At 36.3% G+C, this 23,015-nt stretch overlaps 1 protein-coding gene across 14 annotated transcripts in view; it reads left to right on the plus strand.

Moving 5' to 3' along the window:
* The window catches only part of ARID4B (AT-rich interaction domain 4B), a 215,696-nt gene that overhangs the window by 106,255 nt on the left and 86,426 nt on the right, over positions 1-23,015 (plus strand). For all 14 annotated transcript variants that reach the window (XR_012475755.1, XR_012475756.1, XM_074222966.1 and 11 more), the window contains 3 exons: positions 946-1,036; positions 1,515-1,594; positions 18,253-18,344. Coding sequence is in view for 12 of the 14 variants with exons in the window: in XM_074222966.1 (XP_074079067.1) it covers positions 946-1,036; positions 1,515-1,594; positions 18,253-18,344 (263 nt within the window). In the remaining 2 variants the exon portion in view is untranslated. The remainder of the gene's footprint in view (positions 1-945; positions 1,037-1,514; positions 1,595-18,252; positions 18,345-23,015) is intronic.

Here is a 23,015-nt window from a genome sequence, read left to right on the forward strand (position 1 = left end):
TACTTCCAGAAATTATAGATTAATACATTTGCTCAGATCATATCTAGATCATCATTTGAGTTGAATGTAAACAAAATAAATATCATTCTGCATTGATGCTATTTTTTAAGCTTTAGTCAGATAATTAATTTTATTTTAATTCACTTGATTTTTTTCCCCATGGTTCATATAGTTTTAAGCAGAATAAGCCTGATTGGCATTGAAGCTAATAAATGAAATAAATATGGTATTTTTTTATCTCCTTGAAGAGGTTATAAGTATGCATTAATCAAGCATCTTAGACTGATTGACTCTTTAATGGAAAATAAATTCATGTGTCTAAGTCTGAGTAATATTGTTCACAAATCAGGTTAAATAGTTTGGCATGATTTTTAAAGAAAATTTGGGAACTTTTTTGTGAAAATGTTTACTGACTCAGTTTCTCCAATTCATTTGCATCAGATGTGTGTGTATGTGAGAATGACTTATAAATACTATTTGGAAAGAGAACCCCCCCATGAAAAATAAATTTTTAATAATTAATAGTAATTTTTTAAAGCCTTGTATTTTTAAAGAAAATAAGAAATATATACTCATGTATTTTATTCAGGCAGTTTTTTTTTAAATATACATTTTCAGTTCAGTTAGTTGATCATGCATGCCCTTTCCTGAATTTGATATTATGGCATTTTTTATATAGTCTGCTTTTTTGTTATATGGTAGCTTTCAGATTTAGAATGATGTGGTAGTTATTATCAGTTGGGTATTTCGTGTTGAATTTTTATTCCTGAAATAGATTCTTCTTATTATCATCTACTATATTATTGTTATAATAAACTATATAAAATAAAATTAATATCCTAAGTTTTCTACTATGATAAAATAGTGCCATATAAAGTAAAATATTAAAATAATCGCATTCATCTATTACAAAAAATTTTAAGAATCTGTCATTTTATGTTTTAGGTTGGAGCAGTTGTAGAAGTAAAGAATGCAGATGGTGCCTATCAAGAAGCAGTCATTAATAAATTGACAGATGCAAGTTGGTACACAGTAGGTAAGGGAAAATAACTCCTGCTTTAAAAAAAAATAGCTGACTAAATTAAACTAAACGTAAGAGAAAAGACTAACAGAATTTAAAGGACAATTCAGTGAAACTTTTATAGTCATATTTACTGCTGTATACTACACAAATTACTCTCAAAAACGGAGAAAGAAAATATTGTACCAAAATATTTTTTAAGACAAATAAAGTCTTAACACTGAAAACAAGAATTAATTATTAAATATTTAAAAAACATTTCAAAAGTAAAATCTAGGCAAAAAAATTATTGTATTTCTTGCTAAGTTATTCAGTATAGTTTAGATGGAGTTCTTCTAGAGCTGTAAGGATAGGTCAGCATTAGGAAAAAACATTTTTGGTTAGAAATGTGAAAGGGGTACTTGAATAGATCATACTTGAAGTAGTAAATATTTTGTAGCATTGTTTTTACTACTTGTTCTCTGTATGATTTTATGATGACTTTTTTAAACAGTTTTTGATGATGGAGATGAGAAAACGCTTCGAAGATCTTCTTTATGTCTGAAAGGTGAAAGACATTTTGCTGAAAGTGAAGTAAGTAATTTAACAAATGAAAATATCTTAAATCTCTTAATATTCTTAGAACTGATTTTTTTTTTGTCTTCTCTGCTTGAGCAATCAAATTACTTTAGTGGGCTGAAAAAGTAATTTAAAAATTGCATCAAAAATAATCTGTGAAGTCTAATTTGAACCTCTTGTTTGTCAGAAAGTATGCTTTTTTTCCTCCTTCAATTTGTTTTTGTAAATCAAAGAAAACCTAGAAAACTGTTGCTTGTCAGTGTTAGATATTGTGATTCCTCTTTTTTGAGCTATTTAGTAGACTGTGTCCACTTTCTTTAAGCGCATTACTTTGGAAGATGGATTGGCGTGTGATAGATGTAATGGAGTGGAGAGGTACTTGAGGCAAGGAGATCAGTTAGGTGGCTATTGCAACCTCTGTAAACAAAGAAGTTTTAAATTCATGATCTGAGTCATCTTTTAAAATTGACAGATAGAAATTGACAGATTTGTTAAAGTTCTGATGTTGATATTCTCTTATTTTATTATGACTAGGAGCAGCTTTTAGAGAAGCATATTAAATTTGACTTCTTACCATGATAGGAATAACAAACTAGGTAGAGCTCAGAGGCAACATTTGGAAATTGTTCCATTTCCTGATCTGAAAAGCATGGTTATAGGAACGGCAAGTTGGTACAATGGCTCTGGAGTCAGGAGGACCTGAGTTCAAATTTGGCCTCAGACACTTATACTTACTTAGCGGTGTAAGGATGGGCAAGTAACTTAATCTCATTACCTTGAAAAAGCAACAAGAAAAAGAAAAACCTTCATTATGTTAAACTATGAATTCCCAGATCTAATATGACCCACCTTTAATTTTTATATGTGTAAAAGCATTTACTATCTCTTCTTCTATTTCTTCATATGTATGTATGTATGTGAATATATATATGACTGTTTATGGATATAGTATCACATTGTATACATATCACAAATACTTGCATTTGTATATACACACAGATATACATATACATATATTGAAATTTTTTTGTTGTAATATTTTATGTCTAAAAAATAAATTGGATACTTGGTAGTATAAGGCAAAGATCTTTGGACTTAAGAGTCTAGAAAGCCCAGGGTTCTAATTCTAACTCAGACATTTGGTACTAGTGCAGTCTTTGACAAAGTAAAGTAGTAATACTTGTAATAACTCTCTTCCTGAATTATTATAAGTAAAATGCTCTGCAAATCATAAAAAACTTATAAAATCATCATCATTATTATTATTATTATTATTATTATTATTATTATTATTATTATTATTAACTCAGTGAAATGGGGAAGACAGAAGTGGGGAAAATGGTATAAAACTCTAAATTCTGTGATACCCTGCTGTTGAACTAAGAACTTAGTGTTAAATAAAACATCTGGGAAAACTGGAAAGCAGTATGGCAAAAGTTAGGTCTATACTAGCACTTAAAACTGTATACAGAGATAAATGCCAAGTAGTTGCTACATGACTTAGATATAAAAGATCATATCACAAACAGATTAGAGGACCAAGGAAGGTGTTACTTTTTACTAATGTGGATAGGGGAAGAGTTTATGATCAATCAAGAGATGAAGAAAAATCACACAAAAGATAAAATGACAATTTTGATTATATAAAATTAATAAGATTTTACAGAAATAAAACCAATGCAGCTATAATTGGAAGGGAAAGAATTAACTAGAGAGAAAAATATTTATGGAAAGTTTCTTTGAGTAAAGGTCTCTTTCCACGATATAAGAAACTAATTCAGATTTATAATAATGAGAGCCATTGTCCAAATAATGAAATGGTCAAAGGATATGAACAGGCACTTTTTCTTTTTCTTTTTTTCCCTTCATAAGGAGAAAATAATGATTTTCTTGCTTTTTTCAGAAAGTGGTAAACACATAATTATGGAGAACACATAATAAAAGAAAGTTCCTTTGATCCAGGTTTAATGGTAATTATCAAAATATCCCTGTCCACATTGATAGACTAGAAAAGTTACTCCATTTCTGTAACTAGTATTTGGGACTGGAGAAAACTGGGTCATTCTTGTGCCCTTGCTATTAAGTGACTTTTTATTGCTGTGATAAATGGAACTGCTATGAACCTTAATACCATAGACTATAGTTATTTTTTTCCTTTTCATTTACTTTGTTTTAGCAGACTCTTGTTCAGTGTTCCTGTTCTCCAGAGTTCCCTCCCTAAATATTATAGTCTGGGTGTTGGATTGGTAGGAAGAGATATGTTTTCATGGGAGTCCAGGCTGAATTTCCTGCCAGAACATTAAAAGAAAAGCCTCAGTAGAAGTGGAGTACTGCATCAAAGAGGTAGAAATGGCAGAGCTGAAGAGGTTACCTACTTTACCTGACCAGAAGATCCATACTTGCCAAATGAGCCCCAATATTATAAGCAAAACAGAAATTTACATGATAACTATGTCTGACTTTATCCTCTTGTTGCAGTCTGTCAAATCTTGGAATGTAGTCACTTGGAAAATCAGCTTTGACAAAATTCTACATATTGATTTGAATTCATTAAAGTCTGTATTTCTGTTCTCTCCATTCTTTTTGGTTAACTTCTTCAATTTCATTATCTTCAAACATAGCCAAGAGTTCTACTTTTGGATCAATAGAGAGGGGGAAGCCTGGGGCTATCTTTTGACTTTTCTTGCTGCTGCTGAATTTTTCTTCTAGAATACTTTCTAGGAATTAATGGTAATGGTGGTGTGGTAGTGGTGGTGGTGGTAGTACAGCAGTAATAGTAGTAGTAGTAGCTGTCCCTACCATACCTCAGACCCAGCCCAACCCAGTTCCAGTTGAACAGTATTGCTATTTTTTCTCCTTTTTCCTCCTCCTCCTTTTCTTTCTCCTCTTCGCTATACTTCTTTGCTGTACATTTGGGTGCTCTTTCCAAAGATCATGTTATACTTAGCAAGATATCTTGGGGTTTGTGAGCTAGATTTTTCTTCTCTAGCTACTTATTCTTTCAGTGTTGGTTTTTGTTCTTGTTTTCCAGAAAACCGGGACAGTTAACCCTTATGTCATGTAGTTTTCATTTATGATTTCCTGAACTATAGCTCTGGAAAACCAGATTCTGATAAAGCCCATTGGAATTTCAGTAGCCTTTAAAGCCAAATCATTATCACTGATGATCATTAATAGGTTATACACCAAGCCTTACTTGCTCATTGTTTGGGTTTTGATGGTTCAGAGCAAATATAAATAGCAGTTTCTATTCTAGCAAGAAACTAATAAGGTATTCTTTTCTCAGATTGATTCTTTTGTGAAGCCATCTTTTGCCTCATTTCTTCCCTAGTCTTGTCTTATCTCTAAAAAGTCAGAGAGAGAGAGAGAGAGAGAGAGAGAGAACGAGAACAGAGACAGAGACAGACAGGCGCTAATGATTTTGCACAGCCTTGCCTCCCTCAAATAGAATTCACTTGCAAGTCAAGACATCCCTTCCTGGGGTCCTTCCTCCTCTTCAAAGGCTAAAGACAAAGAACAAAGAAAATAGCACTCTACATTTTGAGCATTCCCCTGTGACTCTTCTAGTATTTCAGTAAACAGGAAGCTGATGTTGGGGTTGCCTACAATAGGGGTCATCCTGGATATATTGTTTTATTCAAATACTCTTCTTCTTTTGGTAATTGATGTGGTCTCTGTTTTAATGAACTATTGTAGTGGTGGGTGGATGGACACTTGTGAATCTCATGGTGGAATGAGAAGGGAATTGGTTAGCTTCTGCTTTATACTGCTTCTACCTGCAATGTTCTGGGGTAGTGGATGGTGGAGATTTTGTAGCCAAGTAGAAGAGAGGAGGACTAGGACATTGAAGGGTAAAAACGATGATGTTAATCTCTTCTTGTGGGGGAACAGTGTAAGCAAGACTGAAGGATAGGGGACCGAATAGAGAAGAAAGGAATAAAGGAAAAGACCAAGCTATCCATAGTGATATGAAAAAAAGTGCCCAAGGGGGTGGACCCAAGATGGCAGCATGAAGGTGGTGTTTCCGGGGAATTCCTTCCCCCTAGAACTCCAAAAGCCAACAAATTATGACTCTAGACAAAATTTAGAGGGGCAGAACCCACAGAAAGACTGAGTGATACATTTTCCCATTCCAAGATAACTTGGAAATTCCACGGGAAAGGTGTGTTTCACCAGGACCAGGAGTTGGAAAAAGCCCTGGTCGCAGCACAGCCCTGGAATAGCTTGAAGGGGTGGGGTGAGAATTCTGCTACACCAGAATGAGTGTGGGAGCACCAGCTGCAGAACCTGCAGTGAGAATCTGGAGAAAGCAGCCTGCACCCCCAGAGCATAGGTAAGGGGGTCAGGGAAGACTGCAGAAATTTCTCTGCTCTTCCTTGGGGTAGGACTCTGCTGTTTGCCAGATGCAGTTGTAGTTTGGGCTTCCATACTAATATAGCCAAGAAGGACTCCTCCTTACAGCTCCAGGGCAGAGGGAAGTGTGGTGGTCATCTAAATATCAAAGCGCAGGCAAGAGAGCATAAGACCTTGGAGGAATAAAGGTCCTAGTGGAGTATTGCCCCCCCAAAAAAATCCCCAAAGCTTTAGAAATGCTGTAAATTAGTCTTGGGCTGAGGAAATGAGTAAACAACACAAAAAGAAGAATCTGACCATAGAGAATTAACTTTAGTCCCATGGAAGATCAAAACACATATTCATATGTTGACAAAATCGAACTTTCTGTATCCAAAAACCTCCAAGAAAAATAGAAAATGGGCTCAAACTATGGATGAGCTCAGAAAAGACTTTGAAAAGCAATTAAAGGAGGAGGAGGAAAATTTGGGAGGGGAAATGACAGCAATACAATCATGAAAAACAAATCAACAGCTTGGTGAAAGAAATACCAAAAAATACTGAAGAAAATATGTTAAAAATCAATTAAACAAAAGGCAAATGAGGAGAAGAATGCCTTAAAAAGCAGAATTGGTCAACTGAAAAAGGAGAGAAAAAGCTCTCTGAAGAAAATAACTCCTTCAAATGCAGAATGGAACTAAAGGAAGTTGATGACTTTGCAAGAAATCAGGAAGAAATAAAACTTCCCAAAAAGCCAAAAATTAGAAGAAAAATGTGAAATACCTCATTGGATAAACAACTGACCTTGAAAACAGATCCAGAAAAAAATTACTTAAAAATTATTAGACTATCTGCAAGCCATGATCAGGAAAAGAGCCTTGTCTTCATTTTTCAAGAAATAATGCAGCAAAATTGTCCTGAGATCCTAGAAGCAGAGGGTAGAATAGAAATTGAGGGAATTCACTGATCATCTCCTGAAAGAGATTCCCAAAAGAAAAACTTCCAGAAATATTATAACCAAATTTCAAAACTCCCAAATCAATGAGAAAATTCTAAAAAATGCCAGAAAGAAATAATTGAACCACTGATGCTCCATAGTCAGGATTACACAGGATCTGGCAACATCTACATTAAGGGCTCGTAGGGATTGGAATATGATATTCAGAAGGCAAAAGATCTTGGTTTACAACCGAGAATCAACTACCCAGCAAAACTGAACATCCTCTTTCAGGGGAAAAGATAGACTTTAAATGAAACAGGGAACTTTCAAATTTTCCTACTGAAACAACCAGAGCTGAACAGAAAGTTTGATCTCCAATACAGGACTCAGGTGAACCATAGAGGGGGGTGGATGAGAAGGACTAACTATAAGGAACTTAATGATATTGAACTGTTTGTATTCCTGCATGGGAAGAAGATATTGATAACTCATGTGAACTTTCTCATTTATAAGAGCTGTTAGAAGGAGTATATATAGACAGGACATAGGAAAGATCAGAGTATAATATAGTAAAAAGATGGAGTCTGATAAAGAAAAGTACAGGGAGGAAGGGAAAGGAGATGAAGAAGAAAGTAAGAAATTTCACATAAGAGTCAAGAAAAAGCTTTTTCAATGGAGTGGAAAGGGAGAAGGCAAGGGGAATGAGTGAGCCTTCATTCTCATCAGAAATGGCTCAGAGAGGAAACACCATACACACTTAATAGGGTGAGGAAATCTATCTTACCCTAGAGAAAAATGAGAAGAAAGTGTTGGGATAAGGGGGAATGGGGGGGGAGGGAAGGGGGGATGAATAGGTGATAGAAGAGAGGGAAGATTGAGGGAGAGGGTAGTCAGATACAACACTCTTTTGGACAGGGCCAGGATGAAAGGAGAGAGAGAGAGAATAGAATAAATGAGAGTGGGGAGCAATAGAGTGGAGGTACAGCTAGTAATAGCAACTGTGGGGAAAATATTGAAGCAACTTATCTGGTGGATTTATGATAAAGAAAGCAACTCACCCCAGAGACAGAGCCATAGGAATCTGAACACAGACTGAAGTACATTTTTTTCTCTCTCACTATTCTTGAGGTTTCTCATCTTCTTTGGCGGGTAGGGGGGGTTTTATGTTTACTCTTATAACAAAATTGTGATAATAATAATATTAAAGTTCACATATAAAAATAGTGGGGAAAAATATCAATTTTAAAATTTTTTTTGAAAATTAAAAAGTAATTGAAATAAAATAAAGTTGTTTTAGCGGGGAAATAAAGAATTCTAGACACTTAAAAAAAAGAAAAAGTACCCAAATCAAGTAATAATTCTAGAAATGCAAATTAAATTAACTCTTAAGATTCCATTTCATTCTCTTGACAAAAAAAGGATAAGTGTTATTATATGAGGGATATTTTAGGAAAAAATAGACATTGATAGTAGAGGTGAGGATTCCTCCAGCCATTTCTGAAATCAGTCTCTCAAGCCTACAGAGTTCACAGACTAAAACTTTTTTTTCCTTGGAGAAGCAACAAGTGTCTTGAGAACAGGGTGAATAATAAAGGTCTAGCCAAGGTACCTGAAAGAAAGAATGGAAGAAAAGTAATCAGAAGACCTGACTGGACTGATCCTCCAGTGAGTCCGGCCACATGGAATAGACGCCATAGATCTCCAGCAGCCAGGAACTATCTTAGAGAACTTGGCAGCCAAGAATTAACTTAAGAGAAAGTGGCCATCCTGCAAAGGTGGGGAAAGAAAGAAAAAAGAGGCTTTCTTTTCCAAGAGACCTTATTTAAATTCATTTCCTGGACAAGGGTGGCACTTGGAGAGTGGTTTAGTACCCGACTCCAGATATTCTCCAGTATGGATGCCACAGGGACAGCCCTCCAAGGAAAGAGCAGTATTCATTGCATATGAGTGGTGTTCTATACGTTAGTCTTTTCCTGTGCCCTACATCAATAGCAACTCTTTTTGTAATCGGCAAAGAACTGGAAATGAATTGTGTGCCCATAAGTTGGGAAATGACTAGACCAATTAAGCAATATGACTATATTGAAATACTGTTATGCTATAAGAAAGATGAAGGTAATCGTGTCAGAGAAATCAGTTAATCAGTAAACATTTATTACTACTATTTGTAAGGCACTATGCTGAACACTGGAGATATACATAGAAGAGGCAAAAAACAGTTCTAGTCCTCAAGGAGCTTAATCTAATGTGAAATACAACATGCAATGAAATATATATACAAAGCAAGTTTTAATACAGGATAAATAGGAAATAGGTAAAAGAAAAAAATACTGGAAATAAGAGGTTTATAGGAAGAGGCTTCCTGTTGAAGGTAATATTTTAGTTGGAACTTAAAAGGATCCAGGGAGGTCAATTATTGGAGTGGAAGAGGGAAAGTGTTGCAGGCTGGAGGGACAGCCAGAGAAAATGTCTGGATGCTTAGAGATGGAACCTAAGAGTACATGTCAGGGACCAAGGCATAAGAGGACTGAAACTGTTGGAGGAGGGTTAAGTTATGAAGGACTTTGAATGCTAAATAGAGCACTTGGTATTTGTTTCAGGAGACATTGGAGTTTATTGGGGAGGGGGGTTGTTATGATATCAGACCTACTTTTTATGAAAATTAGTTTCCTGACTGAAGAGTGGATTGGAATGGGGAACCTTGAGGCAGGTTAATAACATAATCAAGTGATAAAATCAGGGTTTGCTCTAGAGTTGGCAGTATTGGGGAGAGAAAGGGGCACATTCAACAGATCTTGCAGAGGTGAAATAGGCAATGGCAAAAATTTGGATATACGGGGATGAGAGATAGTGAGGAATCCAGAATTATTCCTAGGTTTCAAACATGAGGGACTGGAAGAATGGTGTTGCTCTCTTCTGTAAAAAGAAAGGTAGGAGGGTGGGGAGGATTTAGAGGGAAAGATGAATTCTGTTTTGAACTATTGAATTTAAGCTCTCTACTGGATGAAAAGATAGTTGAAGATGTGAGATTGGAGGGCAACAGAAATTAGGACAGGAAAGATACATTTGAGAATCATCAGCATAGAGATGATAATTAAATCCATGAGAGCTGATAAAATCATCAAGTACAAAGAGAAAAAAAAGTGAGCTGGTGAGATCAACCAATGAAGTTGTAGAGAGGAAAAATAGTAGAGGACCCAGGATAGAACCCTGAGGGACCCCTAGAGTTAAGAGGGTATGATATGGACAAGAATCATTAGTACCTTTGGAGAGATCAGTTTGGTGGAATGGTAAAGTAGGAAGCCATATTGTGAGGGGTAAAGAAGAAAATGAGAGGAGGAAAAAGTGGAGGCCCCTGTTCTATGTGGTCTTTTTTGAGGAGTTTAGCTATGAAGGGCAGAAGAGAAATAGAATAAAGCAGGTTTAAAGGATCAAGTGAGGTTTTTTCCAGGATAGCTACGATATATAAACATGCTTGTAGGAAGGATGGAAATGAGCCAGCAGTAAGACAGAAATTGAAAATAAGTAGATATCAAGAGAAAACAAGTCTGAATCAGATCAAAGCATATTATTTTCACTTTTTAAAATGTGTTTAGTGTTATATTTTCTCATGTTTTTCCCCTTTAGTTCTGATTCTTCTTTCACAACATAACTAATAAGGAAATATATTAAATATGATTCTACATTATAACCTTTATCAGATTACTCACTGTTGTGGAGAAAGAAGAAGAGAAGGAAGGGAGGGAGGTAGAAAAATGTGGAACTCAAAAGCTTACAAAAAAGATGAATATTGTAAACTTTATTTTCATGTAATTGAAAAAATAAAATAACATTCCAAAAAAGAAAAGAAAAGAAGTGAAAGAGTGAGAATGACAGAGGGGGCAATCTGTTGGAAGAGTCAGGATGGGACCATTTGTACTAGTACAAGGATTAACTTTGGTAAAGTATAATGCCCCTTCATCATGTGAGACAGGTGAAAGAAGAAAAAAGTGGCACAACAGACCCAAGTCTTAAGAGATAAGGAAGAGGGGTGGCTAGGTGGCGCAGTGGATAAAGCACCGGCCCTGGAGTCAGGAGTACCTGGGTTCAAATCCGGTCTCAGACACTTAATAATTACCTAGCCATGTGGCCTTGGGCACGCCACTTAACCCCATTTGCCTTGCAAAAAAAGAAAAAAGAGATAAGGAAGAGAGGAGAAGAGAGAGTTCATGGTGAATAGCCTCAATAGGGATAACTGGGAATATTTGTATGAACCAGGGGAGGAAAATTTATACAATAACATGAAAACAATTTTGAAAGACTTAAGAGATGTTTAGTGGGATGATCACTCATGATGCTGGTGGATTCAGAAAAAATCTGTTTAGCTCCTGACAGGATGGTGATGGACTGAATATGCAGAATGAGACAGATAGTTTTGAATGAAGCCAACATGGAAATTTGTCTTAAATAATGATGAATCTTGACTGAATATGCAGAATGAGATAGTTTTGAATCAGGTCAACATGAAAATTTGTCTTAAAGATGAATCTTTACTATAAGACTTTTGTGGAGATGTAGAGAGGGGAGTGGAAGAGAAAAAATAAATCCTTGTTAGTTGAAAAAACTGATGAAAAATGATGAGAGAAAATAAGATAATTAGAGGAAATCTGGGAAAATTTGTATGAATTAATACAGAATGAATTTGGAAGAATCAAGGGAACAATTTGTACTCTAGTAACAAAAATATTCATAAAAGTACTTTTTGTTATAGCTAAGACTGATAAACAAATGTGTCCCCTTCAGTTGAGTAAATAATTCTATATGAAAATTAATTCCATTCTTCTCCTGGCTCTTTTCTTGCCTCTCCAGATTCTAACATGCCCTAGTATTCTCTCATTATGAAACATGCTGCCTTTCTTGCAGCCTCCTTTCCCTGACAGCTCCCTCTGCCCTTATACTTTCAAATGGCAAATTCTTCCCTTAGATTCCCATTTTGAGAAAATTCTCAGCTTAGCTGTGTTTACCCATAAATATCTTTCTTGGTTGCTCTTGTTTCTCCAAAAATTCTACCTTACCTCCTCTTTATCTTCTCACCTTGGAATATCCCTTTGCCTCTATGACCCTCTCCTTCAATTGTAGTTCCTTGTGAAACCTCTGTTTTAACTCCCTGGACTTTACCTCTTTCCCCACCTCACACCTTCACTGTTTAATCCCATTTTATTTGTTGCTTTCCCCCTTTAGAATGTAAGCTCTTTGATGGCAAAGGACTCTTTTCTTTCTTCTCCATAGGTTAAAAAAAAAGACTAGCTTTCATTTTAAGTCTTTTTTTTCCTCAGTCGAGTCCTTTATTTCTTTTTTTTTTATTTCTTTTTTTATTCTCATTTTGTACAAATGTTTTTCTTTACATTAATAAAATATACTTGTTTACAAGTAAACAAAATACCCCTCCCCCCATGAATATAGATAGACTTGCTTGGGCGAAAAAAGTAAAGGGGAGAGAAAAAATTAAAATAAAAAAATTAGTAATAATTGTAGGTATGGCCAGGTGGCACAGTGGACGAAGCACCAGCCCTGGGAGCCATGAGCGCCTGAGCCCATATCCAACCTCGTAAACCCAACAATCGCCCAGCCGTGTGACATGCAAGCCACCCGATCCCCACTGCCCTGCAAAAACCAAAAAGAAGGAAAAAAAAGACCCAAAATAAAATAAAATAGTAATAATAGGGGTGGCTGGGTGGTGGACAGAGAGAGCATTGACCCTTGAGCCAGGAGCACCTGGGTCCAAATCCGGCCCCAGACACCCAAAGATCACCCTGCTATGTGGCCCCAGGCAGGTCACACAGCCCCACTTGCCCTGCACCCTCCCCCAAATAATAATAACAAAAAATGTGCTTCAGTCTTTGTTCTAACACCAACAACTCTGTCATGGGTGGATTGCGTTCTTTATGATAAGTCCATCACAAAAGTTACTTCCATATTTTTCCACTGTTGCCATTGCTGATCGCAACTCCCTCCTTTCTTATTTCTCTACTACCATGTACTATCTTTTCTCTCTCCTTTCACTCTGACTCTGCTGTAGGGTCATTGAGTGGCGCAACAGACAGATCCTTGGTCCTGGGGCCAAGAAGCCCTGAGCCCCCATACCACCCCTTAGGCCCAGAATCCACCTGCCCCTATGGTGCTGGGCAGGCCTTCCAATCCCAGCCCCTTGCAAGAAGTAAAAGAGAAAATGTGTTATATCTGACCACTCTCCCCCCATGGTCCATCCTCTCCTCCTTTATTCACATCCGCACCCCTTCCCCCTGCTCCGCCCTCCTTCTTACTCCAGATGCCTATACTCCATTGAGTATATATGCTGTTTCCTCTCCTAGCCATCTCTGATGAGAGCAAAGGTTCCCTCAGTCCCCCTTGCCTCCCCCCTTCCATATCATTGCAATAGCTCATTGTAATAAAAAAAAATCTTTTTATGTGAAATATCTTGGACTATTCCCCCTCTCCTTTTTCTTTCTCCCATTCCATTTCCCTTTTTTCCTATTGACTCCATTTTTACACCATATTTTATCTTTGAATTCAGCTTTCTCCTTTGCTTCAACTATAAAAGCTCCCTCTACCTGCTCTATTAACTGAGAAGGTTCATATGAGTATTATCAGTGTCATTTGTCTATGCAGGAATGCATGCAGTTCATCCTCATTAAGTCCCTCATATTTCCCCCCTCTCCTCCAATCTCCATGCTTCACCTGAGTCCTGTATCTGAAGATCAAACCTTCTGTTCAGCTCTGGCCATTCCAAAAGGAATATTTGAAATTCCCCTGGTTCATTGAAAGTCCATCTTTTTCCTTGGAAGAGGACATTCAGCCTTGCTGGGTAGTTTATTCTTGGTTACATTCTAAGCTCTTTTGCCTTCCAGTATATTGTATTCCAAGCCCTAAGAGCTTCCACTGTAGTTGCTGCTAAGTCCTGTGTGATCCTGACTGTGGCTCCACTGTATTTGAACTGTGTCCTTCTGGCTGCTTGTAATATTTTTTCTTTGACTTGGGAGTTCTGGAACTTGGCTATAATATTCCTAGGGGTTGTTTTTTTAGGATCTCTTTCTTGGGGGGATCGGTGGATTCTCTCCATTTCTATTTTGCCCTCTGCTTCTAGAATATCAGGGCAATTTTCCTGTAATAATTCTTTGAAAGTGATGTCAAGGCTCTTTTCCTGATCATGACTTTCAGGTATTCCAATAATTTTTAAATTATCTTTCCTAAGTCTGTTTTCCATATCAGTTGTTTTTTTCAATGAGATATTTCACATTTTCTTCTAATTTTTCATTTTTTTGGTTTTGAAGTATTGATTCCTGATTTCTGGTAAATTCCTCAATCTCCCTGAATTCTATTCTTTGTCTGAAGGATTGTTTTCCTCAGAGAGTTTTCTTATCTCTTTTTCCATCTGGCCAGTTTTGCTTTTTAAAGCATTCTTCTCCTCAATAACTTTTTGAACTGCTTTATCCATTTGACCTAAGCTGGTTTTTAGCATGCTATTTTCTTCAGCATTTTTTTGGATTTCCTTGAGTAAGCTGCTGACCTCATTTTCATGTTTTTTCTGCATCTCCTTTCTTTTCCTAGTTTTTCTTCCAACTCCCACATTTGATTTTCAAAGTCTTTTTTGAGCTCTGTCATAGCCCGAGCCCAATTTCTGTTTTTCTTGGAGTCTTTAGATGCAGGAGCTTGTGCTTCCTCATCTTCAGACTGAGTATTTTGATCCTTCTTGGGCTCATTTGCAAAATATTTCTCAATAGTCTTCCTCTTGTTTGTCTGCTTGCTCATTTTCCCAGCCTGGGCCTGGTTTTGGGGTGCTTCCTGAGCTTTTGGGACACTCCCACAAGGGTCTCAGTGTGTGAGGCTCTGTCCTCCCTCCTGGTCTGTGAATGACCATAAGCACCCCCCTCTGCCACGGGGCTGAGGTGGGGTGGCCCTGCTGTTCTATGGGGGGGCCTAGACTTTGATCAGGATCTGAATGTGGGCAGAGGACAGAGCTCTGCAGTCTCTCTTCACTCCCCTCCCTCAGCTCTATGGGCTCATGCCCTGGGGGCTACTGCTTACAGGCTCCGCCTGCTTCTGTTTCAGGGTCTGGGCTGCAGGAAGACCAAGCAGCTTGCTATGTGCCCTGAGGGCTGGGTTTCATGTGCTCGCTGTGGCAGAGGTCCCCCGCTGTTCCCCCACTTTGTGCCCCGTGCTCCTCGGGGTGCAGCTCAGTAGACTCCCCCGCTGCTGTGAGCCTCGGCTCCCAGCACTCTGGGGCTGCTTCCGGGAGGCTGAAGTTCTTTCGCTCTGGGAGGCCACCCCTCTGGCGGGCCGCCCCTACGACCCCAGGGAGCAGAGCCTTTCGGCTCTTTTCCAGGTTACCTTGAGTAGGAGAACTGCCTCTCTGGGTCCCTTTGTGGGTTCTGTCTCTCAAAAGTTTAGTTAGAGTCCTTAGTTTATGAGTTTTATCAGAGAGCACCTAAGGCTGGATCCCTTCTTGTGGCCATCTTGGCTCCGCCCCTTAAGTCTTTTCTCATACCATTCTTTTCATCTTCTTGCATTCTCTGAAAAAATCACTCTCCCTTGTTGAAAGAGCTTCCCTGGGCACCCATTCTCAGATTAGTTGCGCTTTCATGCATACTCCATCCATTTCATTGGTTAAAGTAGCAAATTTATCCCCCAGTCAAGATTCTGGTGATTTTTATCCAGTAACCTCCAGGACACTCTCTTTTCTTCCTCAATGAGTTCAGCACCTGATTCATCTCATTCTTCTCTCCAATTTTTGCCCTCATATGCTAGTACATATTGATATTCCCTGAAATCTAACCTCCTAGTTCCTCCAGTTATTCATTTTACATGACCTCTTTCTCTCTACTGAAACTTCACAGAAAGAAGGTCATAACCTTAGGAATCACCACTCCCATGTTCCTAAACTCCTTTAGGAAATTCCTTTGTCTAATCTAAGAGTCAAAAGTCAGGAACTAGACTGAAAGAAGGAAGAAAACAAAAAATCCCACCTTAAAAAGCATTATGTAATTATAGTGGCACAAATGCTCAAGCCACAAACACAAAAGAGAATGACTCTGTTTACAAACAAAGCCCCAAATGGACAAAAAATTCAGTTAGAATTCCTGGAAGAGGTGACATAAGAATTAAAGAGTTAAACAATGTTTTTTATAAATGAAAGCACATGAGAAAAAAAATTGGAAGAGAAATGAGAGCTATAGAAGAAAAAATTGGAAAGGTCAGCAAACTCCCTGAAAATCAGGATGGACCAAATAGAAACCAAAGACTCCATGAGGCAAGAAATAATTTTTAAAAAAGTGAAAAGACTGCATTGGGGAGGGAGAAAGAAAGAAAATGCAAGTTATTTCAGCAGAAACGTGAGCTGGAAAACAAGGTCAGAAGAAAATATTTCAGAATCATCAGACGACTGGAATTCAATGTCAAAAAATGAACTTAGAGAACATATATCAAAATATCTTAAAGGAAATCTCTTTTTATTTTAATTAGCAAAAAATCTCTTAGAACTGAGAACAAGATAAAAATAAAATCTGTTGTTTTCTGAAAGATAGCTCCAAATGCAAATTTCCAGGAATATCATAGTTTCCAGATCAAAGAAAAAATAAAGAAAGCAGTCAGAAAAAAAAAATTCAAATACTGAGAAGCCATAGTCAGATTCACACATAGTTTTGTAACCCCTTCTATTGAGGTGTGAGGTTGAAGGGAGTGATTGAACCTCCCTCTCATGAACTTATCAAAGGAGTAAGTAATACATGCATACATACATACATACACACACACACACACACATACAACACACACAAGAGTTAGATTTAGAAAGAAAGGAAAAGAGAGAAAGGGAAATTAGAGGATGGTTATATTAAGAAAGGGAGAGTCAGGAGGACCTGAGTTCAAATTTAGCCTCAAACACTTAATAATTACCTAGCTGTGCAATCTTGGGCAAATCACTTAACCCTTGCAAAAAAACTGAAAAAAAAAAGGTATTAGTTCTAAGAAAAACAAACTCTAAAAATTCACAAAAATGTTCTTAGCTCTTTTGAGGTATCAAATTATGGAATGGATCAACAAGTTATAATATATAAATGTGATAGAATACTTTTGCGTAATAAGAAATGATGAAGGGGAATGATTTCAGAGAAACCTGGGAAGGCTTTTTTTTTTTTTTTGGCAAGGCAATAGGGTTAGGTGACTTGCTAAAGGTCAAATAGCTAGGTAATTAATTAAGTGTATCTGTGACCAGATTTAACTTAGGTCTGGTGTTCTATCTACTGTGCCACCTAGCTGTCCCCTGGCTTTCATGAACTTATTAGGAATGAAGTGAAGTAAAGAGAATCAGGAGAACAATTAATACAATGACAACTATTGTAAAGATAAACAGCATTGAAGGAATAAGGAACTCTGATCAGTATACTGACCCATCATGATTCTAGAGGACCAAGTTTAAAAAATTGCTATCCACGTTTTAATTCAAAGATGGACTCAGAGTGCAGAAATGAAGCATTTTTTTAGTTATGAACATGTTGGGTCTTTCTTTTTCTTTTGTTCTTAATTTTAAGGATGGAGATATTTTGCTAATTAAGGTTAAAAAATAATTTAAATAAGTGAAGCATGAGGATTGAGAGATGGCTATTCAGTTTGGCAATTAGATTAAATACTAGTAGAGGCTGAGGTCTAGTTGACTCCTTCCAAGCTGGGGAGGATATGAGTTGGTCTGATGTTAGGACTCTGACTTTTGTCTGAGAATTTAAGCCACTCTAAGTTTGAAGACTCAGTGCTGCAATTGACTGTGCTGAGATATTTTGAAGAACTTGCAAGAATCATCTACTAAGTAATAAACAAGTTCTAATGATCAGTGGAGGAAGTATTCATCATGAAATCAGAGACCTTGAAGAATTGAAATATGAACAGTTGAATGCAGTTTTAAGTATAATCTTGTCAGTAGTTAAATTCATTTGTACTTTTATGTAAAATAATGATAGTAATGTTCCTTTTTTATATAGATAAAGTGAGGGTCAGATTTTTTTGTTATTTAACCAAGGTTCCATTGAGTGACCACGGATTTGCTCCTGGATTCCAACTGACAGCTTAGTATTACATCTTTTTGAGTTAAACTTAAAAATTTATTTGGAGGCATCCACCATTCTCAAAGTAACTTTTAAATTATTGAAGAGAGCCCTTAATTGCTCAACAACAACAATTTTTTTCAGGAGACGTGTTAATTCTTCAGTTTGACATTTTGGAAACTGTAGTTTGCAGTATTTAGGAAAATTATTTTGTATTATTGAATAATAGCAAATCTATCTCAAGATTTAAGAATATTGTCAAATGAATTTGATACCTAATCTTACAGAGTAATAACTTTTTTTTAATCATTTTATATTCTTGTTCATAGACTTTAGACCAGCTTCCACTTACCAATCCTGAACATTTTGGCACACCAGTTATAGGAAAAAAAACGAACAGAGGAAGAAGATCTAATCATATGTAAGTTTGTTTTTTTTTAATCTCCCTTATTTGTATCAGAATTCATTTCTACTTAGACATGTTGTGTTAGTTTGACTTTTATTTAATATGGAAATAGGATAGCAAGAATTTATTAAAGGTCTAGAAAAATTATTTAGAAATAAGTCTTCAATCCTCCCTCAAAATTAATCTAATATACATTTATTATTTCTTGATTTAAATTTAGTATTGAAAAGACAATTTTAATAGATGGAGAAAATTGGAAGTTTCTTAATATTTGTTAATGAAATATTCCATTTTAATGTCTATTATTCTAGTCCTTTGTTCTTCTTTCCTGAAAATATTGTCTTTAATCAAACATAAAAATTTGTTCCCCTTCAGTTTTATAACCCTCAAAATTTTTAAATTATCAGCTAAATATTTTTCTCAGAAGGTAATTCTTAATTTGGGTTAATCTCTTTTTAGCAACTTTGAACATTTAGGTTATGTTTATTCATTATTTTCTTGGGTATTATTATCCATGAGTCAACTGAGTGGTACAATGAATAGAGTTCTGGACTTGGAGTTAGGAATATCTGAGTTTAAATTCTTTCTGAAACATTCACTAATTGTGTAACCATAGACAAATTTTAGCCTCACTGAGCCTCATCTGTAGAGTGGGGATACCAGTAGCTCCTACCTCAGTGGACTGTTGTGAGGACCAAAAGAGATAACTTAGGTAAAGTGCTTTTATTAGTGTTATTATTATGGAAATGATATTTTAATATTGAAATCTATCCAGAGAGAAAATTAACTAAAAAAATTGAAAGATTTTCTTTTCAAAAACCTTGTCATGCTTTGAATATTGGATGATACTTTATTTTAATAGTGTTGCCAAGATGATGTAGTATTCTGAGACACTTAGTAAAAAATTAGATATTTTAATAGCTATTTTCAGAATGAATGACTTGGATGAGTAGATCTCATTTCCCATCTTCTCTGTTCCTAAAGTGAAACTGTAATCTCATAGACATTCCTCTCTAGTTACGTAGATCACAACCCATCTTGCTGGTCCTCTGTACTTTTGGGTCTATACCATGTACTGGGACCTTTCTTGATTTCTCTTTGTCATGAACACACAGCTGCTAAATATTTAAACTCAAGTCTTCCTGACTTCTGGTCTTTGCACTCTTTGGACTCTGTTGTGTCACCTTGTTTCCATCATAACAAATTTTGGTATTAGTTGAATAACTAGTGTTTTGACTTCCTACTTGAATGGTTTTAATAAATATTTATAAAAACCCTGTTATACTTTTCTATTTTTCTAAGTAGAAAATTAAGTTGTTATGTTTACTGATTGTAAAGAATAATTGTAAATAGTGATTATATTTAAGTGTTGAAACTTTCATGATGAATCATTAAAGTTGAACATGATTTTCATATCCTCTAAATTTGCTGCTAAGTGTAAGATAGCCTTTTTGGCAAAGGCTTTATGCCTTTTATAAACACTTCAATAGTGCAGTGCACACTAGTTATATCACAACTAATTAAATGTATAATGGTATTGTGATAACCTTAAAAGAATTGGTAATGTTTCTTTTTAAATCAGACAACTATTTAAGGATTTAGAATAATTAATACATTAAACCAACTACTCTTTTTAGTGAAATCTTTTCATTTCAAGCTTCTAATAAAAAGATATTTCTTTGTGTAATACCATCTATAAATTAATTTTGTTGTATAATACTTTAGGTATTTAGCACCATCAGTTGTGAGAATTCTTAATTTTCTTTGATATTGAATATGAATACTTTAGGATTAAGATTTGATACAGTCCAAATTAGTAGTTCAGAAGACCCCACTCATTCAAATTGTGATGTTTTGTTGAAAACAGTGATGAATGACTAATATGGAAATTTGTTTTGCATAATTGGGGAAAATAAAATATTTTTAAAATGATGAAGAGCAAATACTTGTTTGTTTGGTTAATTTGTTTCTTTAGAAACATCTATTTAAACACCTGCATGCAAGATCATATTCTAGGGTCTGAGAATATGGAATTGAAAAATAATACTTGTCTCTTCAAATATGAGGTTGTTGTTGTAGTTTAGAAAAGAGAGCCCAAACTTAGAGATTGGAAGGATAGAAGGAGAAGATGTGAGGGTGATATAGAAATAAAGCTGGTAGAATTTGAACACAGATTGAGGGAAAAGTGACTGGGAGAATTATGGAGCTGTACATCACAACAGAGACATTAGAAAAGGACTATTCTTATGTTTTCTTATATACAGCGTTTTTTTTTTCTTCTTGCCTTTGCACAACCCTTTTGACTGCAGTTCCTTCCCTTCTCACCTACTATAGTGCTTCATGTATTTCAAAGCTGACAATTATATAACACCTTTAAGTTTAATGAACACTCAATATAAGTGGTCTCATTTGGTTCTTCAGCATGAAGACTCTCTTAATGCCCCTTCTTCCCAATCATCTTCTGTCTCTTTTGTATAAACCTGTGTATGTTGTCTTCATGTACACAGAGGCTCCTTTAAAGATAGACTTTTTCATTCTTGTCTTTGAATCCCTACTCCCTAAGACAGTCCTTGGACCCATATTAGACACTTAATAAATACATGTTGATTGATTATTGTTGAAGTAATTCAGGAGAATGTGTTGAGAGAGAAGGAAAGTGAACAGATTTTGGGGGATGTCCACATTCATAGGTCTAAAAGAGGAATTTGTGGAGCAAAGTGAGCTGAATTTGTATTCTGATATACTCTGTCCTGGCACAAGATTTCATCTCCTCATACTTGGGCTATTGCAGTTTTCTGCAGTAATGACTCCCTTTAGTCCATCCTCCACTCAGCTGCCAGAGACCTATAGAGGCACTTTGGACTGAGCAGATCAAGCATTTGCACCATGTTGACTAACATATCCCTTTAGACCCCAATGTAGATAACCCAGGACCCTAAACTCAAGAGCTTTGATAATGGCATTTTTTTCCAGTCCAGAGCTCACAGCTCATCCTGGGAGGCAGCTTTTCTTGCTGAAATACAGCCTGGCATCTGCTCCTATAGGTGCTACAGCCATAGCTATTGAAGACCCAGAATATAAAACTCTTGTCACCAAAGTTTTTGGAATTGTCAAATGATTCAGCATTAGAAATAGATATGATTTTATTAATGGAAAGGAAATTTTAAAAAATTTCTCTTGTTCACTATGACTAGGATACTTTTCCATCTGTCTTGGAGCTGAAACTTTCCATGTGTATTGTCTTCTCCCTTTAGAATATGAGCTTCTTGAGAGCAGAGGCTGTCTTAACTGGCATTTTGTATCCCTCATGCTTAATACAATGCTTTGCACATAGTAAGTGCTTCTTAAATGTTTTGTCCATTTACTCATTGATTCACAGCACCTGATTTGGAAGGACTCTTAGAGACTGTGTAGGCTGTCCGATACCTGAATGAGAATTTTTCCCCTTAACAATACATTTAACAAATGATCATCTCTCCTTTGCCTTAAGATTTCTAATGAGGGCCAATTCATAGCTTCCCAAGAAAACCTATTCATCTTAGGGATAATTAATTTTAAGGAAGGAAGGTTTTCTTAAGATCAAGTCTAAATTTTCCTCTTTGAAGTTGCAGTCCACTGCTTCTAGTTCTATTTTGAGCCAAGCACAGATCAAGTCTAATCCTGCTTCCCAAGACAACACATCATTTACTTGAAGAGAATAACTATGAGTACTCTGCCCCCACCCTCTTCTTTTCTGTCCATTTCCAGTTTCTTTAATGGATCCTGATATCCTGTGGTCTTGTGGCCTTGCAGCCATATTGAGGGTTATCCTTTGCACATTCTTCAGAGGCTTTAGATTATCCTAAATATGTGACATGCAGAATTGAATATAGCACTGCAGATGTTGTCTGAACATGAAGAAGATACAATAGTACTATCCCCCTCAGTCAGTAAATAATCATTTATTAAGGCCCTATTCCATGCCAGGTCCAAGGCACCAAAGATATAGGTAATAAGGATGAAACCCTTCTCCCAAGGTATTTAGATTCTCATAGAGGAGTCAGAGTGAGGGCACTAGCAAAGATCTGGAGGGTCTTTCATGTAAGAAGCAATACTTAAGCTTAGTCTTGTAAATAGGAATTCCATATAAGATGACAGTGGATGTGAGAAAGAAATCCATTCTAAGCTTGGTGGGGTGGGGGTGGAGATCATTTCAGAGGCCCAAGAGATGTGGTGTGATGAGGTATAGAGAAAAGGATGGTTTGACTGGATAGCAGTTCTGGAGGGGGAGAAATATTCTGCAAAGCTCAAAAGATAGATTAGAAATCAAGGACTTTAAAAGCTAAATCGTAGTTTATATAGTTTATCCTTAAGGCAAAAGGGAGCTGTTTGTATTTATTGAAAAGGAGGATGCCATTATTAGATCATATTTCAGGAAGATCACTTTGGCATAAGTTTGGAGGTTAGATCAGAATAGGGTGACAGTTGAGACCAGATAGGAGAACATTGTAATAATCAAGGCAAGAATTGTTAAGGACCTGAATTAAGGTGGAACTTGTTTTAATTATAGAGAATTGATTAGATGTGAGAGCTTACAGTCCACTGAAGCATATCCCCCTCCCCTTTCATATTCAAAGTACTCTAACCATATTTCTACCATCATGTACTTAGGAAATTGATTTTTTTTGAACCCAAGTATAAGACTGT

Source organism: Macrotis lagotis, chromosome 2, assembly GCF_037893015.1.
Source record: "Macrotis lagotis isolate mMagLag1 chromosome 2, bilby.v1.9.chrom.fasta, whole genome shotgun sequence".
NCBI lineage: Eukaryota > Metazoa > Chordata > Mammalia > Peramelemorphia > Peramelidae > Macrotis > Macrotis lagotis.